Raw genomic sequence first — 21,220 nt, 5'->3', positions numbered from 1 at the left:
TAATAATCCTTTGAAATTAAGAAAGTGTGGACATTGATTTTATATGTGCTGAGACAAATATGGCATGCTGACATTAAAATAACATGTACTGAAAAGAATATAGAACGTGTTAACATGAACATTACACTCATCTGAAATAAATTAAACATTGATATTAATTTTAAAAAATCAGTACTGGAAATAGATTCAAAAGTGAGTAGTAAAGTGAACTCTTCCATGGTCTTATCTCACTTAAAATGGAATTCTGGCACAACGAACATGAGGAGTTTGCTTCACAAGAACATGAAACCAGGCACATGGGACCAGAAATATCAAGGATACAAGATATGAAATTCTGGAAAAAAACTTTGGCAATACATAAAATGTATACCTGCCATACATGCCCTGAAGATAAAAAAGAATAATTCTGTGTTGTTGTTTTTGTAATGCTATGTTGTATTCTTTGTCTTCCTCAGGGTGTTTTTAAACTCTGTATTTTTCAGGCTGTATATAATGGGATTACATAGTGGAGTTACAGCAACATATGACAGAGATAATAGTTTGTTGTCTTTCACCGAAAATGTTGATGCTGGTCTCATGTATGTAGAACAGATAACTCCATAAAATAATATAACAACAGTGATGTGTGACGTACAGGTGGAAAAGGCCTTGCGTCTCCCTTCTTTAGACCGGATTTTCAGGATTGTTGAGATGATGTTGATGTAAGATGTGATAATTAAAACAAAAGGTGCAACTGCAACTAGAGTACCCATGATGTAGCTTGCTGCCTCAACATCACGAGTGCTGCTACATGAAAGTTTCATTACAGCTGCCACATCACAGAAGAAGTGGTTGATTCTGTGAGACCCACAGAATGAGAGTCTCGATATTAGAACAATGTGTGGAATTGGATCTATTAAACCAAATATCCAACTTGCTGCAGCCATTTTCAAGCAAACAATGTCATTCATGGTGGTCACATACCGTAAAGGATTGCAAATGGCCACATATCGATCATAAGCCATAACTGTTAGAAGGAACATTTCCGTAGACAATAGGAACATGAAAAAAAACATCTGCAGCAAGCATGTATTTATAGAAATGTGTGTTGCCTCCAGAAAGAAGTGAGCAAGCATGTTTGGGAAAATGATTGTCGTGTATGTGATGTCCAGAAACGCTAGGTTTGTTAGGAAAAAATACATTGGTGTGTGCAATTGTGTGTTGGAATATACAATCACCATGATAAGAAGGTTCCACATCAGTACTAAGAAGTAAATCAGAAAAAAGGCCAAAAAAAGTGGAACTAGAAGATGTGGAAAATCAAAAAAACCCACAAGGGTGAACTCAGCTGCTAAAGTTCGATTCTCTCCTTCCATTTGTCCTGGAGTGCAGTTTTCTGGTTTTAAGATATCAAGAATACCTGCAATCAAAGATAAAAACAAAAGTCAATATGCAAAACTTAATGTTTTGGGTGGGAGAATGGATGCACATGTTTGGCAGTCACAGTTCGTATGTTTACAATCAGAAGAAATTTATTGAACTGGTAAAACAAAATATAGCCGTAAGCTATTTCTAATTGTAGATCTAAATGTAGCTTGTTATTGGTATTTATTCTTTTTGCATTTTCCAGGGACAATGGTTAGGATGCATGATGTCTATATATATAAATGGATGCCTGATGTCTATTGGTGATTGCTGGAGGACCTTCTGACCTTTCGGAGGGCTATAAAAACCTTCTTGTTTTAGCTGTTTTTTAGTTTTTGTTTTTAGCCTGTGGTTGTGTTTACGTGCTACCTTGTCTCTGCGCCAGGACGCTCCTTGGCTGGAGTATCTGTGCGCACAATAAATAGTCGTAACATAACATAACATATGTTGGTTACTTATATATGTGACAGAATGTATATGTTCAAACATTATCAAAAAGACACAATTAACCCAGGCACCCACTGATAAAAAAAAGTTTTAAATTGTTGCAAACTAGATAATAGCTGTGACTCGATGTATAACCATACGGGCAAACAACTTTCAAATAAGCATTATCTGTTCCTGAGTAACTTGTAGATCTGGCACTTCAAAGACTTTATGTTATGAACAGCTTCAGGTCCGATCTTGTTTTCATCCAGTAGCTTAGTAGTAGTTTAGCCCCTTCAGCCACTGCTCGATTGAAATGTCTTTCACATTTTGCTTCAACACACAACATTGTGTGCAGTTTTACAAATTGTTTTTTCACTGGTGAATTGGCACTCAAATTCATTCAAATTTGCTTGTCTGAGTTGTTTTCCATGCAATCTCCCAAATGCTTTACTTTATCACACATTAAATAGGAGCATTTGAGTGCTCCTTTAACAATAAATATTAAATTTGATGAGTGGTTCATATTGGCTCATGCTTAGGTGAAAGATCTGTGTCCAACCACAGTGAAAATTCACTGTACTTTTATTTTGTGGTTATTTAGTAAAGCACTTCTAAACAAAGGTTTGCACATAACTGAGAAACGCAGGATGAAACAAGACAAGAAAACAACTCCCCATCGCTAGAAATTAGTCTAGTTAGAAAATGTAGGGAGATGGATTGTCAACAGTGTTTTAAAACTAGATAGGGCTGATGTCCTCCTAAGGTGAAAACAAAAGTATTCCACAGTTTTGGAATTAGATGGAAAAACATGGAGGCCTGAAGGGCATAAACTAAATAAAAAGCAAAAAGAGCAGAATGGGCAGTGTAACCAAAGAACATAAGCAAGATTAAGCAAGTAAGAGAACACAATTAAAAACAAGCAAATGAAGGGCCATCTAAATAGAAGAAGTACAGGCAGACAGCAAGGTTGAGCAAGGTACAGCGAGAAGTGTGCATGATGACGTAGCAAGAATAAAAGATGAAAACAGGATGTTTTAACAATTTGAAATTGAGTAGTGACATATTTAGGAAGATCAACATAAAGAGCACAACATTTAGGAAGAAACAGAATAAATGTTTTACATTGAAGTTTCAAAAAAAGAAAAGAAGAAGTAGAAATGGAGACAACAGTTTTAGAGAGGGAGACAATTTAAAATAAAAGTTGAACAATGAAATGTGCTCATTCCAATATGTTTTTTATATCTAGATATTATCATGTGTATATATATACATATATATATATATATATATATATATATATATATATATATATATATATATATATATATATATATATATATATATATATATATATATATAAAACCTACTGGCAGTCGCCAGTAGGTAGTTATAGTTAGGACCTATTTTCCATAGGATTTAAGAATACATCTTACACAAAAGATAAACATATCTTATGAGGCCGCAATTGCTATTTTGCACAATATCTTTGCACCATGCGACAGTTATTGCAATTTGCACTTGCCAGTTTGAACCTGCTAATTTGCACAATATTACTTGAACTTAGCGCTTATTACTTTAATCTTTAGGTTTTACGAAAAACATGCCTTATGAGATCATAGCACATTGTCTTGTTAATATGCAATTTGCACATTGCACAGGTCACTTTCTTTCCGACACCTTTGGGAACTTATCTGCTTGGGATAGTACTACTTGAAGCCATGGTATCAAGTGTTAACTGTATTTCTTTAAATATCGATTCAGTCCAAAGATCGATCTACAATCTAGTTACAGCCTCAACCCAGTAGTCTTCTCCTGTCTGAATGTATATACAAACATGAGTATGTCTTGAATAATTCTCGAGTTCATTACGTTTTATGTCTATGTGTGTAAGTTTTCCAAATTCTTCTCATGCCGATATAAGGATGAGTACTTTACTAAAAATACCGCCAACATTGTTTGTATATTCATATTTAACAAAAAAGTAAAATCAAAAAAAGATAAATGGCACTTATTTCATGCCAGACCAACACAAGTTGAATGTGGGGTTAGCATTCTAGTCTATTGAAACAAACAAGGTAATCCCTTTTTTAAATAATTTCTTCTTTTTTTGCACTCTACCACTTTAAAAGACTTCCTAGACTATGGGACTCTATGGTCCAGTTGAAGGCATTCGCCGAAACGCGTCGACCGTCCCTGCTGTTTTGCATCTGGTGTTTGAAGAAAATGAAATAAACACGAATTAAACTACCTTGCCGTGCTGTGGAATTCCTCTGTTCTGTGGATACTCTGGTGGGGGACACTGCTGAGTTGTTGTGAAGATATATATACAGTCGCCAGTAGGTAGTTATAGTTAGGACCTATTTTCCATAGGAAATCCGCAACATTCTATTTGGAATAACGTTGGCGCCGATTGACGAATCTTCGCGAAATTTTCCAAACTTTTGGTCCGCTCCTATCCTGAAAATTTCAAGGTGATTCGTCAAGCGGGGGGCGAGAAAAAAGGGGGTCCCAAAACGCGTTTTCCCCATGCATTTTCCCATAGGACCTGTTGATGCAGCTACAGCTCAAACTGCTGAACGGAATTACACCAAATTTGGCAAAGAGGTAGTCCTCAGTTCAGACTCGTGCCTTTTGCTTAAATGGTGTAAATCCATTCAGTAGTTCCTGAGAAAATTAGAGCTAAAAAAAATAGATATATCTGGGCGGAGCCTAACCACACATCTCATCGTGAGATCTGATTGGCTGTGAGTACTTCATCCAAGAAGTGTTGGCAGCCATCTTGGGACCAATATACATGATAGCACCTCATTAAAAAGCATTGTAGTTAATAGAAGGTTTTAAGACTTTAGTTACATTATAAATCATTTGTTGATGGTACCATACTCATTTTAGGAATTGTGGTGTGATTTTACCATGTGAAAAAGCCTTCTGCTGTGATATCATGAATCATGTTTGAGATAAACTATTTTCTCATGCTTTTCCCACAGAGGTTTGGAAGGTGATCTAAAGGCTAAACTGAGAGCATATTTTCTGTAAATTCAGATTATCTTTCTCAGTCATGTGAGAATGAAGTCTGACATTCTCAGTAAAACATGTACATCCAACAAGGGCAGAGACTGTCAGTTGATCCCTTTGTGTTCTACTTCAGCTTCCCAGAGTGTTCTAAAGAACAACTAGAGCGCTAACAGTCCTACTTATGACAAACGTATTGCACACCTGAAGCCATCTTGATTGGAATACAGTGGTAACTCTTAAAACATTTAATTTAAAAAGGAACACAATGAGGGAGTTCCTTTTGCCATAGAAAGTATGATTAGTGCTGCAGAAAGAAAAATTAGGGCACATTTTGAGTGACTTCTCAAATCCTCATCTATTTCATTAAAAAAATTTGACATGCAGACTGAAACATGCACTTTCAATACCAGCAGCAGACTTCCCTGGTGAGCAGTAGCTTTACTAGAGTGATCTAATAAGCAACTAGAGTGCTAACATTCTGACTTTATGGCAAATGTGTGACACATCTAAATGCCTTCTTGATGGAATCCAAGTAAAAAACTGAAAGTATTTCCTACTGAGGAGACTGTAGTAAATGAGGAAATTAGGAAACTTCATAACAAATAAGTCTCCCAAAATGGCCACCAGAGACAAAAGAGCCCAACTGAAGCCAAAAATTCACCCAGATGTAGCCCAAGTATAGCCCAATGACAGAATGTCCCAGAGTGTTCTAACGAACAACTGGAGCGCTAACAGTCTTACTTATGGCAAAAGTATGGCACACCTGAAGCCATCTTGATTGGAATAAAGTGGTAACACATAAAACATTTAATTTACAAAGGAACAACATGAGGGGGTTCATTTTGCCATAGAAATTATGATTAGTGCTGCAGAAAGAAAAATTAGGGCACATTTTGACTTCTCAAATCCTCTTCTATTTCATAAAAAAATTCTGACATGCAGACTGAAACATGCACTTTGAATACCAGCAGCAGACTTCCCTGGTGAGCAGTAGCTTTACTACAGTGATCTAATGAGCAACTAGAGTGCTAACATTCGGAATTTATGGCAAATGTGTGACACATCTGAATGCCTTCTTGATGAAAACCAAAGTAAAAAACTGAAAGTATTTCCTACTGAGGAGACAGCAGTAAATGAGGAAATTAGGAAACTTCATAATAAATAAATCTCCCAAGATGGCCACCAGAGACGAAAGAACCCAAATGTAGCCGAAATATCACCCAGATGTAGCCCAAGTATTGCCCAATGACAGAATGTCCCAGAGTGTTCTTAAGAACAGCTAGAGCTCTTACTGTATTACTTATGACAAAAGTATGGCACACCTGAAGCCATCTTGATTGGAATAAACTGGTAACACTTAAAACATTTAATTCAAAAAGGAACACAATGAGGGGGTTCATTTTGCCATAGAAATTATGATTAGTGCTGAAGAAAGAAAAATTAGGGCACATTTTGAGTGATTTCTCAAATCCTCTTCTATTTCATTAAAAAATTCTGATATGCAGACTGAAACATGCACTTTTAATACCAGCAGCAGACTTCCGTGGTGAGCAGTAGCTTTACTACAGTGATCTAATGAGCAACTAGAGTGCTAACATTCAGAATTTATGGCAAATGTGTGACATATCTGAATACCTTCTTGATGGAATCAAAGTAAAAAACTGAAAGCATTTCCTACTGAGGAGTCTGCAGTAAATGAGGAAATTAGGAAACTTCATAACAAATACATCTCCCAAATGGCCACCAGAGACAAAAGAGCCCAAATGCAGCACAAATATCACCCAGATGTAGCCCACATGTAGCCCAATGACAGAAGTGTGCAAAACACTTATTTTTTGTGTATTTGCAGTTTTATATAGTGCAGACTAGTTGGGTATTGGAGTGCTTTACATGAGCATTGGTTACATCACACAAGTTCAAATTCATTTTGGTTGTAGACATGGGGAGATTAAGTGATTTGACCAGAATCACAGAATGTTGAGCTGAAGCAGAAACTCCAACCTGGTTCCCCAGTTGCCAAGTCTGCAGCTCTGGAAGTAACACCATATCCTCTCCCCTAAGTGCAACATTTAATCAAGTGGTCAACTGGATAAAAAAACATAACGATTACAAATAATTTAAAAGTTCTTTGTCGCTATTCGAAAACTCAGAAAATATGTCCTCATTTTAGTTTTTTAGAGCACTAACCATAATTTTGATGCAAATAAGACCCTCTCATATATGTAATTTCTAAAGGAAATGCTCTAGGTATTACAGTTTTGATTACATCAAGATGACATCAGGCGTTCCACACTTTTGTAATAAATATAGAATGTTAGCAATCTAGTTGTTCATTGGGATACTGTTGAGAGGCAGAGGCCAGGGGCACGGACTCTGAAAATTAAAGGCAGGTAGGAGAGTGCAAAGGCAACAATTTGACCACACTGGGCAGGCAGGAATGGCAGTGGCAGCACAACAGACTATGGAGGGCTGTGGAAAGGGGGGCAGGAGCAACAAACCAACAATACAGGACTGGCAAGAGAGGCTGTGGCAATATAATAGACCATTGTGGGCAGAAGGAAGAGGCAGTGGTAGTACAACCATACATGCCGACAGACCCGTTTCAGCCAGGAAACGTCCAATGTTTGTAAGCTCAAATGAGCTTTATTTGATCTGTCTCCTGTCTACAATCTCCTCTTTTTCAATGTAACTCAAAAGGGAAAATCAATACCCCAGTTTTTTTCAAAATCTCCCTCTTACCAAGTTCAAAATGTTCGCAAGTATGGTACATTGGATCATGGTAGGCAGGAGGAATTTGGGTAGGGACATGGACTCTGCTAATAGAGGACAGGAGGGACATGGAGAGGTGCACCAAACTGACCCTACAGGGCAGACATCAGGGTTTGCAGCAGCACAATACACCACACAGGGCATGCGGGATGGGAGTGCAGCACAATAATCCATAGAAAGCAATAGGGAGGGGACAGGACCATGCACATGGACAACAGAGAACAGAGGGGAAAGAGGCAATGGTAGCTAGCTGACCATAATGGACAGACAGGAGAGAAAGCTGCAGCATAACAGACTATAAAGGGCAGGAGGGGCGGATCAGGGGCATTACAATGGAACAGACAAGCCAGGAGGGAGGGAATAGGGGTCTGCACATGGAAACAGAGGGCTGGGGGCAGGGCAGGGGCAGCAAGATGACCATGGAGGTCAGGCAGGATGGGCACTAGAAACAAGACACACCATGGAGAGCAACAGTGAGACTATGATGGCATACACACAGACCATGGAGGGAAGGTGGGAGGGGTTCAGGGGCAGCTAGCTGACCACACAGGGAAGGTGGGAGGGGCAATGGCAGCACAGAAGACCATGCATGGCAAGCGGGAGGGTTAGTGGCAGCACAATCGCTATGATGGGCAAGAAGGAGGGTGCAGGGGCATGAACAAAGGACCTGGGCACAGACAAGAGAGTTCAGGGGAAGGGGCCTCACAACAGACCATGCGGGGCAGGCAGGAGGAGCAGTTGCAGCACAACAGACCAGGGAGGGCAGAAGGGTGTGGCAGTAAAATGGACCATGGAGGACAGGAGGAAGGGGTTAGGGGCATGGCATGTGGACAGGCAGGGTGGAGGTGGCAGGGACAGGTTACAGTCAACCGACAATGCTAGGCAGGTGGGAGGGGAGTGGCAGCTCAACAGAACACTCAGAGTAGATAGGAGTGGCAGGTCCTTGGAACATGGTGGGCAAAACGGATGGAGCAGGGGGAAGGAGAATATGGGCAGCAAGCTAAGCACAGAGGCTAAGCAGGAGGTCAATGATGGGCCATAGAATTGGGCAATAGAGGGCAGGAGGAGTGGACTGGTACATCATGCTAAATGGAGGGCACTGGCAGCACATCAGACCATGCATGGCTAGTCCATGGATTCAGACAACAGAGGATAGGGAGGAGGTGGATGGGGCAGCAAGCTAACTGTTCAGAGAAGGTGGGTATTAGGAACTTTATTGTTTTTAAAATGTGTGTGTGTGCGAACTACTTAAAATATGAACAAGTATGCAGCATAATCTCACTTTTATTCAGGAAGAAGAGGACGTTTGTGACTGTGACTCACTTGGCAGAAACACCCCCTGACCCTCCACCCCCCATCGCAAAATGTAATGCCCGTGAAAAAGGTAGGTGGACGCAGTGTTATATAGAACATAGTCCTGAGAGCACAATTGAAAAAATGAAAACTAGATATAGTATATGGTATAAACTATGCACCAAAAAGTGTGATATAAGATGAACCGGGGCGTGAAATAAATATGCAATACATTGTGCGCAATGACAGATTCATTGGAGAGCACGAGATAGCACAGGCACTAGCGCGTGCTATGCGATATGCGCCTTGGAGTGTAATATGCACAGGGCAGTGTTGTGTAACCTAACTAGTCTCTAAAGTTGTATTATAAAATATGTGCTGGGGAGTGTAACGTTGCATATGCACTGTGACAAAGATATGGATCCCAGATTGTAATATGTATGGCATAGCGCTGTGCGTTATAACATAGGCATCGAGGAAGGCTGGCACGTTAGATGGGGCAATATAACCTGTGCGAAGGCAAGTGTGGCATGACATATTCACGGGGTGGTGTTACAGTGCACATGGGCTAGAGAGTGTCATAGCATACGCACTAGCTGGTGGAATACAACACAGAGGTGTGTGGCACTCGGCGGGCACTGGTGGGTGTAACATAGCATTGGGCTCAGCCAGGAGCACGCTGGACTCTCAAGTGAGGTTTGTCTCCTTTCCCGAGAGTAAAATAAAAAGTATTACACATCCGGCGGTGGATGTGTGTTTTATTAACCGTGAGGGGGGTTTCTTGCAAGTTTGGTCGAATTTTTGTCGAATCCCCTTTGAATGGCTTGGTGTGCGTGTGTATTAAATGTGCCCGTCAATAGTTACCCATGTTTGTATAAATAAACGACAAGGGTGGAGAGTACCCACCGGCGGGGAGGCCGGGATTAGGCACGGTAGGGCGTCAGACACGTCAGAGCTTCACTAGCGGTGTAAATACATTCCACGTGGATTCATTGTATGCATAGTCGCCTTTTAATGAATATCACGCAAATCGTCATGGTGATAGGTACATACGGTTTGTCCAGCATGTCCTAGGTGTTTCTATAAATATATTTTAAAAAATAATAATAAAAAACAAAGGGATGGGGTCCCTGGGGCCATAAGTGGCCTGAGGAGAGGGGCAACGCAGCCCCCCTCCTAAAGAATTTTTTAAAAAAAGGCCCTGACCCGGGGGTTGAGGTCCCCGGGGCCGATTAAGGCCTTGGGAGGGGGGCCATGCGGCCCCCTTCCAAATGAATTTTTTTCAACAAAAAAAATTACGGTGCAGTCCCTGGGGGATGGGGTCCCCAGGGCCAATAAATTAGAAAAAGAAGGGGGGCCTTTTGAGATGTCATCAGTGATGTCATGAGTGATGTCACTGACCATGTCATGAGTGATGTAATATGTGACGTCATCAGCAGTGCATTGCGGGCACGCGAGTTATAGTTAGCTGAACTAACTATAACGGGGGAATTTCAATGGTTTTGTACGAGTGAAAAGTCCAGCTAACTATAACGCCTCTGAAACCTATGGTTTTTTCAGTGAATATATGGAGCAAAAATGAAACTGCAGTGATGGAAGGGATTTGGTGGAGGTGATTCCTTGCACCGATCGTTCCGGAGAAAGGACTTTTAACAGGGATGTTATTTCACCTGAACATCACGCTAGTAATTAAAAATCTCCGTGACTGTGTTCCATCTGGATGTTAATATTATCAAATGCATCAGAAAGTGGAAGTAAGCATTTTCTTTATTCTATGCCACAAAAATGAGAACTTTCAAAGACACGGGCACTCACCCGATTTTTTTCTAATGCATTTTGGGAGATACATGCTTATACAGTCATGTGACCAATGAGCTTTTAAAAAACTGCCTACACGTACGCACTTTGCATACTGCTTCCTCCCGTGAACAAGGCTGAGCGCCGAAACATGTAGGGCTATGAGAAGCATTGCTGCTGCTGTGTCCTTGATTAAAAGGCTGCTGACTCCGGAAACGAGCCTCTGTGTTTTTGTCCACATGCAGTGATTTGGCGGGCCTCTTCGTGCCCGATGTTGAGAGGCCACCCTGAAGGGTCGGAGGCTCCTTGAACGGAGGTTTGGTTTGGATATATATATATATATATATATATATATATATATATATATATTCACTGAAAAAACCATAGGTTTCAGAGGCGTTATAATTATATATATTCACTGAAAAAACCATAGGTTTCAGGGGCATTATAGTTAGCTGGACTTTTCACTCGTTTTTAGTTGGGAGATTAAATTCATTTGAATCCTGAGGGTCCCTAGGGTCCAACTAGCCCACTAGGTACCTCCAGTATGCGCCACAGAGCTGCGTTGCAGAGAGGTGTAAAAAGTGGCACGGCCTGGACCACCTCTCTGCAACGCAGCTCAGTGGCACTAACTGGAAGCACCTGGTGGGCTAGTTAGCCCCCAGGGGCCCTCAGGATTGAAGGGGAATTATTTCCCCAACTTAAAACGCGCCACAGGGCTTGTTTGCACACGTTAACTCAGGCCCCGTCCCCTCCCTTCACCACTGTGTAAACACGCCCTGTGGCCATTTTTACTTGGGAGATTAAGTTCATTTGAATCCTGAGGGTCCCTAGGGTCCAACTAGCCCACTAGGTACCTCCAGTATGCGCCACAGAGCTGCGTTGCAGAGAGGTGTAAAAAGTGGCACGGCCTGGACCACCTCTCTGCAACGCAGCTCAGTGGCGCTTACTGGAAGCACCTGGTGGGCTAGTTAGCCCCCAGGGGCCCTCAGGATTGAAGGGGAATTATTTCCCCAACTTAAAACGCGCCACAGGGCTTGTTTGCACACGTTAACTCAGGCCCCGTCCCCTCCCTTCACCACTGTGTAAACACGCCCTGTGGCCATTTTTACTTGGGAGATTAAGTTAATTTGAATCCTGAGGGTCCCTAGGGTCCAACTAGCCCACTAGGTACCTCCAGTATGCGCCACAGAGCTGCGTTGCAGAGAGGTGTAAAAAGTGGCACGGCCTGGACCACCTCTCTGCAACGCAGCTCAGTGGCGCTTACTGGAAGCACCTGGTGGGCTAGTTAACCCCCAGGGGCCCTCAGGATTGAACGGGAATTATTTCCCCAACTTAAACACGCCATAGGGCGTGTTTGCACAAGTCACGTCAGGCCCCGTCCCCTTCCTTCCCCACTGTGTAAACATGTGGCTGTTTTTTAAGTTGGGAGATTAAGTCCCCTTGAATCCTGAGGATCCCTAGGGGCAAAATAGCCCACTAGGTACGTCCAGTAAGCGCCATTGCAGAGTGGTGTAAAAAGGGGCACGGCCTGCACCACCTCTCTGCAACGCAGAGCAGTGGCACTTACTGGAAGCACCTGGTGGGCTAGTTGGACCCCAGGGTCCCTCAGGATTTGAAAAGGGAATTATTTCCCCAACTTAAAACGCGCCACAGGGCGTGTTTGCACACGTCACCTCAGGCCCCGTCCCCTCCCTTCACCACTGTGTAAACGCGCCCTGTGGCCGTTCTAAGTTGAGAGATTAAGTCCCCTTGAATCCTAAGGGTCCCTAGGGTCAAACTAGCCCACTAGGTACCTCCAGTAAGCGCCACAGAGCTGCGTTGCATAGAGGTGTAAAAAGGGGCGTGGCCTCAGAACACCTGTCTGCAACGCAGCTCCCTGGCACAAACTGGAGATACCTGTTGGGCTAGTTGGCCCTCAGGGACCCTCAGTATTGAAGAGGAATTAATTCCCCAACCTACAACTGGCCAGGGGGAGCGTTTGCAGAGTGCTGCAAGGAGGGGACGTGGCCTCCAGCGCGATGCCGGTCTTTTATTTATTTTATTTTTTTAAGAAGGAGAGTTGTGTGGCCCCCCTTCTTTTTCTAATTTACTGGCCCTGGGGACCCCATCCTCCAGGGCCGGCACCCTAATTTTTTTTCTTGAAAAAAATAAATTGGCCCTCCCAAGGCCTTAATCGGCCCCGGGAACCCCAACCCCCGGGTCATGGCCTTTTTTTAATTTAAATTCTTTAGGAGGGGGCTGCGTTGCCCCCCTCCTCAGGCCACTTATGGCTCCGGGGACCCCATCCCCCGGGGCCGGCCTTTGTTTTTTATTATTTTTTAAAATAAATATATTTATAGAAACACGTAGGACATGCTGGACAAACCGTATGTACCTATCACCATGACAATTTGCATGATATTCATTAAAAGGCGACTATGCATAGAATGAATCCACATGGAATGTATTTACACCGCTAGTGAAGCTCTGACGTGTCTGACGCCCTACCGTGCCTAATCCCGGCGCCCCCGCCGGTGGGTACTCTCCAAGTAGACACCCTTGTCGTTTATTTATACAAACATGGGTAGCTATTGACGGGCACATTTAATATACACGCACACCAAGCCATTCAAAGGGGATTCGACAAAAATTCGACCAAACTATGCAAGAAACCCCCCTCACGGTTAATAAAAAACACATCCACCGCCGGATGTGTAATACTTTTTATTTTACTCTCTGGAAAGGAGACAAACCTCACTTGAGAGTCACAGCGTGCCCCTGGCTGAGCCCAATGCTGTGTTACACCCACCAGTGCCCGCCGATTGCCTCACACCTCTGTGTTGTATTCCACCAGCTAGTGCGTATGCTATGACACTCTCTAGCCCATGTGCACTGTAACACCACCCCGTGAATATGTCATGCCACACTTGCCTTCGCACGGGTTATATTGCCCCATCTAACGTGCCTTCCTCGATGTGTATGTTATAACACACAGCGCTATGCCATACATATTACAATCTGGGATCCATATCTTTGTCACAGTGCATATGCAACGTTACACTCCCCAGCACATATTTTATATTACAACTTTAGAGACTAGTTATGTTACACAACACTGCCCTGGGCATATTACACTCCAAGGCGCATATCGCATAGCACGCGCTAGTGCCTCTGCTATCTCGCGCTCTCCAATGAATCTGTCATTGCGCACAATGTATTGCATATTATATTTCACGCCCCGGTTCATCTTATATCACACTTTTTGGTGCATAGTTTATACCATATACTACATCTAGTTTTCATTTTCAATCGTGCTCTCAGGACTATGTTCTATATAACACTGCGTCCACCTGCCCTTTTCACGGGCATTACATTTTGCGATGGTGGTGGAGGGTCAGGGGGTGTTTCTGCCAAGTGAGCCTGGAGTCACAGTCACAAACGTCCTCTTCTTCCTGAATAAAAGTGAGATTATGCTGCATACTTGTTCATATTTTAAGTAGTTCGCACAGACACACATTTTAAAAACAATAAAGTTCCTAATACCCACCTTCTCTGAACAGTTAACTTGCAGCCCCATCCACCTCCTCCCTATCCTCTGTTGTCTGAATCCATGGACTAGCCTCCTCCCTCCTGCCAAGCTTGGTCTGATGTGCTGCCACTGCCCTCCATTTAGCATGATGTACCAGTCCACTTCTCTTGCCCTCCATTGCCCAATTCTATGGCCCATCATTGACCTCCTGCTTGTCCTCTGTGCTTAGCTTGCTGCCCCTATTCTCCTTCCCCCTGCCCTCCGATGTCTTTGTGCATGCCCCTGCTCCATCCTTTTTGCCCACAATGTTCCATGGACCTGCCACTCCTATCTTCTCTGAGTGTTCTGTTGAGCTGCCACTCCCCTCCCACCTGCGTAGCATTGTCAGATGACTGTAACCTGTCCCTGCCACCTCCACCCTGCCTGTCCACATGCCATGCCCCTATCCCCTTCCTCCTGTCCTCCGTGGTCCATTTTACTGCAACACCCTTCCTCCCACCCTGATCTGTTGTGCTGCAACTGCTCCTCCTGCCTGCCCGCGCGGTCTGTTGTGAGGCCCCTTCCCCTGAACTCTCTTGTCTGTGTGTCCTGACCCTCCCTTCTATCCTCCATGGTCCTTTGTGCATGCCCTGCACCCTCCTTCTTGCCCATCATAGCCATTGTGCTGCCCCTAACCCTCCCGCTTGCCATGCATGGTCTTCTGTGCTGCCATGGCCCCTCCCACCTTCCCTGTGTGGCCAGCTAACTGCCCCTGACCCCCTCCCACCTTCCCTCCATGGTCTGTGTGTATGCCACCATAGTCTCATTGTTGCTCTCCATGGTGTGTCTTGTTTCTAGTGCCCATCCTGCCTGACCTCCATGGTCATCTTGCTGCTCCTGCCCTGCCACCTTGCCCCCAGTCCTCTGTTTCCATGTGCAGACCCCCTATTCCCTCCCTCCTGGCTTGTCTGTTCCATTGTAATGCCCCTGATCCGTCCCTCCTGCCCTTTATGGTCTGTTATGCTGCAGCTTTCTCTCCTGTGTGTCCATTATGGTCAGCTAGCTACCATTGCCTCTTTCCCATCTGTTCTCTGTTGTCCATGTGCATGGTCCTGTCCCCTCCCTATTGCTTTCTATGGATTGTTGTGCTGCACTCCCGTCCCGCATGTGCTGTGTGGTGTATTGTGCTGCTGCAAACCCTGATGCCTGCCCTGTAGGGTCAGTTTGGTGCACCTCTCCATGTCCCTCTTGTCCTCTGTTATCCGAATCCATGTCCCTACCCCAATTCCTCCTGCCTACCATGATTCAATGTACCATACTTGCGAACATTTTGAACTTGGTAAGAGGGAGATTTTGAAAAAAAACTGGGGTATTGATTTTCCCCTTTGAGTTACATTGAAAAAGAGGAGATTGTAGACAGGAGACAGATCAAATAAAGCCCATTTGAGCTTAAAAACATTGGACGTTTCCTGGCTGAAACGGGTCTGTTGGCATGTATGGTTGTACTACCACTGCCTCTTCCTTCTGCCTACAATGGTCTATTATATTGCCACAGCCTCTCTTGCCAGTCCTGTATTGTTGGTTTGTTGCCCCTGCCCCCCTTTCCACTGCCCTCCATAGTCTGTTGTGCTGCCACTGCCCTGTGTGGTCAAATTGTTGCCTCTGCACTCCCCTACCTGCCTTCAATTTTCAGAGTCCGTGCCCCTGGCCTCTGCCTCTCAACAGTATCCCAATGAACAACTAGATTGCTAACATTCTATATTTATTACAAAAGTGTGGAACGCCTGACGTCATCTTGATGTAATCAAAACTGTAGTACCTAGAGTATTTCCTTTAGAAATTACATATATGAGAGGGTCTTATTTGCATCAAAATGATGGTTAGTGCTCTAAAAAACTAAAATGAGGACATATTTTCTGAGTTTTCAAATAGTGACAAAGAACTTTTAAATTATTTGTAATCTTTATGTTGTTTTACCCAGTTGACCACTTGATTAAATGTTGCACCTTGGAGAGGGGATGTGGTGTTACTTCCAGAGCTGCAGACTTTGCAACTGGGGAACCAGGTTGGAGTTTCTGCTTCAGCTCAACATTCTGTGATTGTGGTCAAATCACTTAATCTCCCCATGTCTACATCCAAAATGAATTTGATCTTGTGTGATGTAACCAATGCTCATGTAAAGCATTCCAATACCTGACAAGTCAGCACTATATAAAACTGCAAATACACAATAATAAGTGTTTTGCACACTTCTGTCATTGGGCTACATGTGGGCTACATCTGGGTGATATTTGTGCTGCATTTAGGCTCTTTTGTGTCTGGTGGCCATCTTGGGAGATTTATTCGTTATGAAGTTTCCTAATTTCCTCATTTACTGCAGTCTCCTCACTTGGAAATGCTTTCAGTTTTTTACTTTGATTCCATCAAGAAGGTATTCAGATATGTCACACATTTTCCATAAATTCTGAATGTTAGCACTCTAGTTGCTCATTAGATCACTGTAGTAAAGCTACTGCTCACCACGGAAGTCTGCTGCTGGTATTAAAAGTGCATGTTTCAGTCTGCATATCAGAACTTTTTAATGAAATGGAAGAGGATTTGAGAAGTCACTCAAAATGTGCCCTAATTTTTCTTCCTTCAGCACTAATCATAATTTCTATGGCAAAATGAACCCCCTCATTGTGTTCCTTTTTAAATTAAAAGTTTTAAGTGTTACCAGTTTTTTTCCAATCAAGATGGCTTCAGGTGTGCCATACTTTTGTCATAAGTAAGACAGTAAGCGCTCTAGTTGTTCTTAAGAACACTCTGGGACATTCTGTCATTAGGCTATACTTGGGCTACATCTGGGTGATATTTGGGCTACATTTGGGCTCTTTTGTCTCTGGTGGCCATCTTGGGAGATTTATTTGTTATGAAGTTTCCTAATTTCCTCCTTTACTGCAGTCTCCTCAGTGGGAATACTTTCAGTTTTTTATTTTGATTCCATCAGGAAGGCATTCAGATGTGTCACAAATTTGCCATAAATTCAGAATGTTAGCACTATAGTTGCTTATTAGATCACTGTAGTAAAGCTACTGCTCACCAGGGAAGTCTGCTGCTGGTATTGAAAGTGCATGTTTCAGTCTGCATGTCAGAAGTTTTTTAATGAAATAGAAGATGATTTGAGATGTCACTCAAAATGTGCCCTAATTTTTCTTTCTGCAGAACTAATCATAATTTCTATGGCAAAATGAACCCCCTCATTTTGTTCCTTTGTAAATTAAATGTTTTAAGTGTTACCACTTTATTCCAATCAAGATGGCTTCAGGTGTGCCATACTTTTGTCATAAGTAAGACTGTTAGCGCTCTAGTTGTTCGTTAGAACACTCTGGGACATTCTGTCATTGGGCTATACTTGGGCTGCATCTGGGTGATATTTGGGCTACATTTGGGCTCTTTTGTCTCTGGTGGCCATTTTGGGAGACTTATTTGTTATGATGTTTCCTAATTTCCTCATTTACTACAGTCTCCTCAGTAGGAAATACTTTCATTTTTTTACTTTGATTCCATCAGGAAGGCATTCAGATGTGTCACACATTTGCCATAAATTCAGAATGTTAGCACTATAGTTGCTTATTAGATCACTGTAGTAAAGCTACTGCTCACCAGGGAAGTCTGCTGCTGGTATTGAAAGTGCATGTTTCAGTCTGCATGTCAGAAGTTTTTTAATGAAATAGAAGAGGATTTGAGAAGTCACTCAAAATGTGCCCTAATTTTTCTTTCTGCAGCACTAATCATACTTTCTATAACAAAATGAACCCCCTCATTTTGTTCCTTTTTAAATTAAATGGTTTAAGAATTACCACTTTATTCCAACCAAGATGGCTTCAGGTGTGCCATACATTTGTCATAAGTAGGACTGTTAGCGCTCTAGTTGTTCTTTAGAACACTCTGGGAAGCTGCAGTAGAACACAAAGGAATCAACTGACAGTCTCTGCCCTTGTTGGATGTACATGTTTTACTGAGAATGTCAGACTTCATTCTCACATGACTGAGAAAGAAATATGCTCTCAGTGAGCTTATAGATCACCTTCCAAACCTCTGTGGGAAAAGCATGAGAAAAGAGTTTTCTCTCAAACATGATTCATGATATCACAGCAGAAGGCTTTTTCACATGGTAAAATCACCTTAGAACACACCACAATTCCTAAAATGAGTATGGTACCATCAACAAATGATTTATAATGTAACTAAAGTCTTAAAACCTTCTATTAACTGCAATGCTTTTTAATGAGGTGCTATCATGTATATTGGTCCCAAGATGGCTGCCAACACTTCTTGGATGAAGTGCTGACAGCCAATCAGATCTCACGATGAAATGTGTGGTTAGGCTCCGCCCAGATATATATGTGATTTTACTTTTGATTTTCTCAGGAACTACTGAACGGATTTACACCATTTAATCAAAAGGCACATGCCTGACCTGAGGACTACCTCTTTGCCAAATTTCAAGTAATTCTGTTCAGCCGTTCGGGCTGTACCTTCGACTAAAGGTCCTATGGGAAAATGCATGGGGAAAACGCGTTTTGGGACCCCCCTTTTTTCTCAGCCCCCGCTTGACGAATCACCCCGAGACTTTCAGGGTAGGAGCTGAGCGCCCCATTAGTTTTGAACATTTCACGAAGATAAGTCAACCGGCGCCAAAGTTATTTAGAATAGAATTTTCAGATTTCCTATGGGAACTCGGTCCTAACTATAACTATCTTCTGGCGACTGCCAGTAGATACTATATATATATATATATATATATATATATACATACATATATATACATATATATATATATCACTAATAAGCACTACTGGATTTTAACAATATTGAAAAGGGTGTGTGGAGTATATAAAAAATAGTAAAGAAGAAAATAAAAATGATATTGGAAAGTAAAACCTATTTCAGTGTTCAACCTCTGTTGATCTTCCATCCTTCAGAAATCCAACAGATATAAAAACATGTTGGGTCGGAAGATGATGTTTTATCTGTGTAGCAAGAAGAATTTAAAGCTCCTTCAAGTGAGGGACCGATTAGATCCTGCTAGAACTTTGTCTAAGACTGGTCACTACACAATGAAGGATTGTGACTACTCAGCTGTGGAGACAGCATGCGCCAGATCTCCCTTGAATTCACTTCACCAACACCAGATCACGGCTAAACGTGACTTTGCTGCCATGAACCCAAGGAGAAGGGGTCTGGAACTGAAATAACAGACTAAAAGAACTCACTAAAACAATGATGCTAGAAATTCTTTGGTTAATTGGTCATCAAATACGTTTTTTTAGAAGGTCTCGAGGTGACCTACTGGCATCGTAGGCTGAAGTGACTCTGAAATAGAAGGAAATGCTAGCAATTTTCCCTCAAAATAATGGGATAAAGAATATAATTTGCCCAGACAGATTAGGGTGGTTGTACATTCCTTGTGACTAAATTCCTAGATGCATTCTCTGGTCTAAGACTTTGCCAGTTTATAGCATCTAGAATTAATAATATTCATAAATTGGTTATACAGTGTTTGCCATCGCAGAATCCATGTTCGGATATTGTTTGTATCTCTTTAAAGTACAGTTCTAGTAACTTTTAATCAAGCCCACAAGCATGCAATCAATGACATGACATTCTAACTTCTACAAAATACTCTACAAGTCAGTCCTTTCAGCCGATGCCAGATAAAAGCTCCCCTGATGATGGTCCTCACAGTTGGTACAAAGTTCAATACATAATGGCTTTCCTCAAAATACACCAATTGTCCCAACACAGACCAGTACTTATCATCCGTAAAGCTCAAGATGATGGCACTGAACGTGCCGCGTCAACATTTAAGCAATATGCTCCTTCCACCTCAAACCCTTAATGCGCACCTTCGAGAATCTAATGGATGGGTTTTGTAAAGCATAAGAAACAAAATGGCCGCCATGATTACAAGGTCTTACAAGAGCGGGTAAATCTCACAAGATTTTGGTAGATGAGGCCTCCATGAAATCAGAGCTGCGTTGGAAGTTCCTCAGCAAATGCTGAGGGCACCGATGTCTGGTTCAACATGGTTAAGTATGTTTGTATAATAAATCAGGCACAAAACATTTCCAAATTAACATTGTGAGCTGCCCATTTTATGAATTGGCATGAGGATGAGCATGGGCACAGAGGTCCTCACACTCCCCCAGTACACTGCTATGTTATGATTCGTAAGGTATCCCAATATAGGCCTGGGTAATCACCTAACCTTTCACCTACATTTACCATACCATTGTACTACATAACTAGAATGTGCTGACCGTTTACCTAGTTAGGTGCTGCATAAATGTGTCATGCGGTTTTCTCCGAAAACTAGCCTAATTTATTATGCATGAGGTTTCGCAGAATCACAGCAGGAGTACCATCTTCTGTATCTCCTGCATAATACCTATGTATAAGGGTCATCACTATCGTCATCCTCGGCCGACATGACACAGCAAAGTAGAACCCCTGAGGGTACCATTTTGGTAAGTAAGAACCATATCTTTCCTGGGACATGCAGAGGAGAAAGACTTCCATGCTGGCATGAGACGGTGAGGATCCTGCACGCAGACACTCCAGCATGCAGTGTTCTGACATCCCTCGTGGGTTGTCCATCTCGAGACCAAGACGGGGTCCTTCATTCCCTCACACCAGGTAATGGGGTCGGCTTTATCCTAGGGGGATTCTTGTCTCTACACCTACATTTATGCTAGGTACATTTAGGTACATCTAGTTAGGGTGAGCATCATAGCAGTATGCAGTATTACTGTCATGTGTCTATGTGCCTGCATATATTCCTTGTTTTTACACTATGGTAGAATTCTACCATCTATGCACTACCTTGATGCTTATAACAGTATATATCTGTTTCTGTCTTATGGTTGTTGCAGCGCACATATTTTACACTGGAATGATGCTGGTTCAAGAAATGCTTATTGAAAATGTCCCCATCCTTTATTCTGTGTATCTCTCCGAAACAAAGTGAGCAAAAGTGAC

General features: G+C 42.5%; 1 protein-coding gene across 1 annotated transcript; it reads right to left on the bottom strand.

Annotated features, from left to right (window-relative positions):
• Window positions 1–428: 428 nt before the first annotated feature.
• On the bottom strand, window positions 429–1,355 carry LOC146813040 (olfactory receptor 5V1-like). The gene has a single exon (XM_085614677.1). The coding sequence runs from the start codon at window positions 1,353–1,355 to the stop codon at window positions 429–431; it is 927 nt and encodes a 308-aa protein (XP_085470803.1).
• Between the last annotated feature and the right edge of the window lie 19,865 nt (window positions 1,356–21,220).

This window comes from Triturus cristatus, chromosome 7 (genome assembly GCF_964204655.1).
Source record: "Triturus cristatus chromosome 7, aTriCri1.1, whole genome shotgun sequence".
Taxonomy (NCBI): Eukaryota; Metazoa; Chordata; class Amphibia; order Caudata; family Salamandridae; genus Triturus; species Triturus cristatus.
This window is presented reverse-complemented; position numbering and strand designations above follow the sequence as displayed.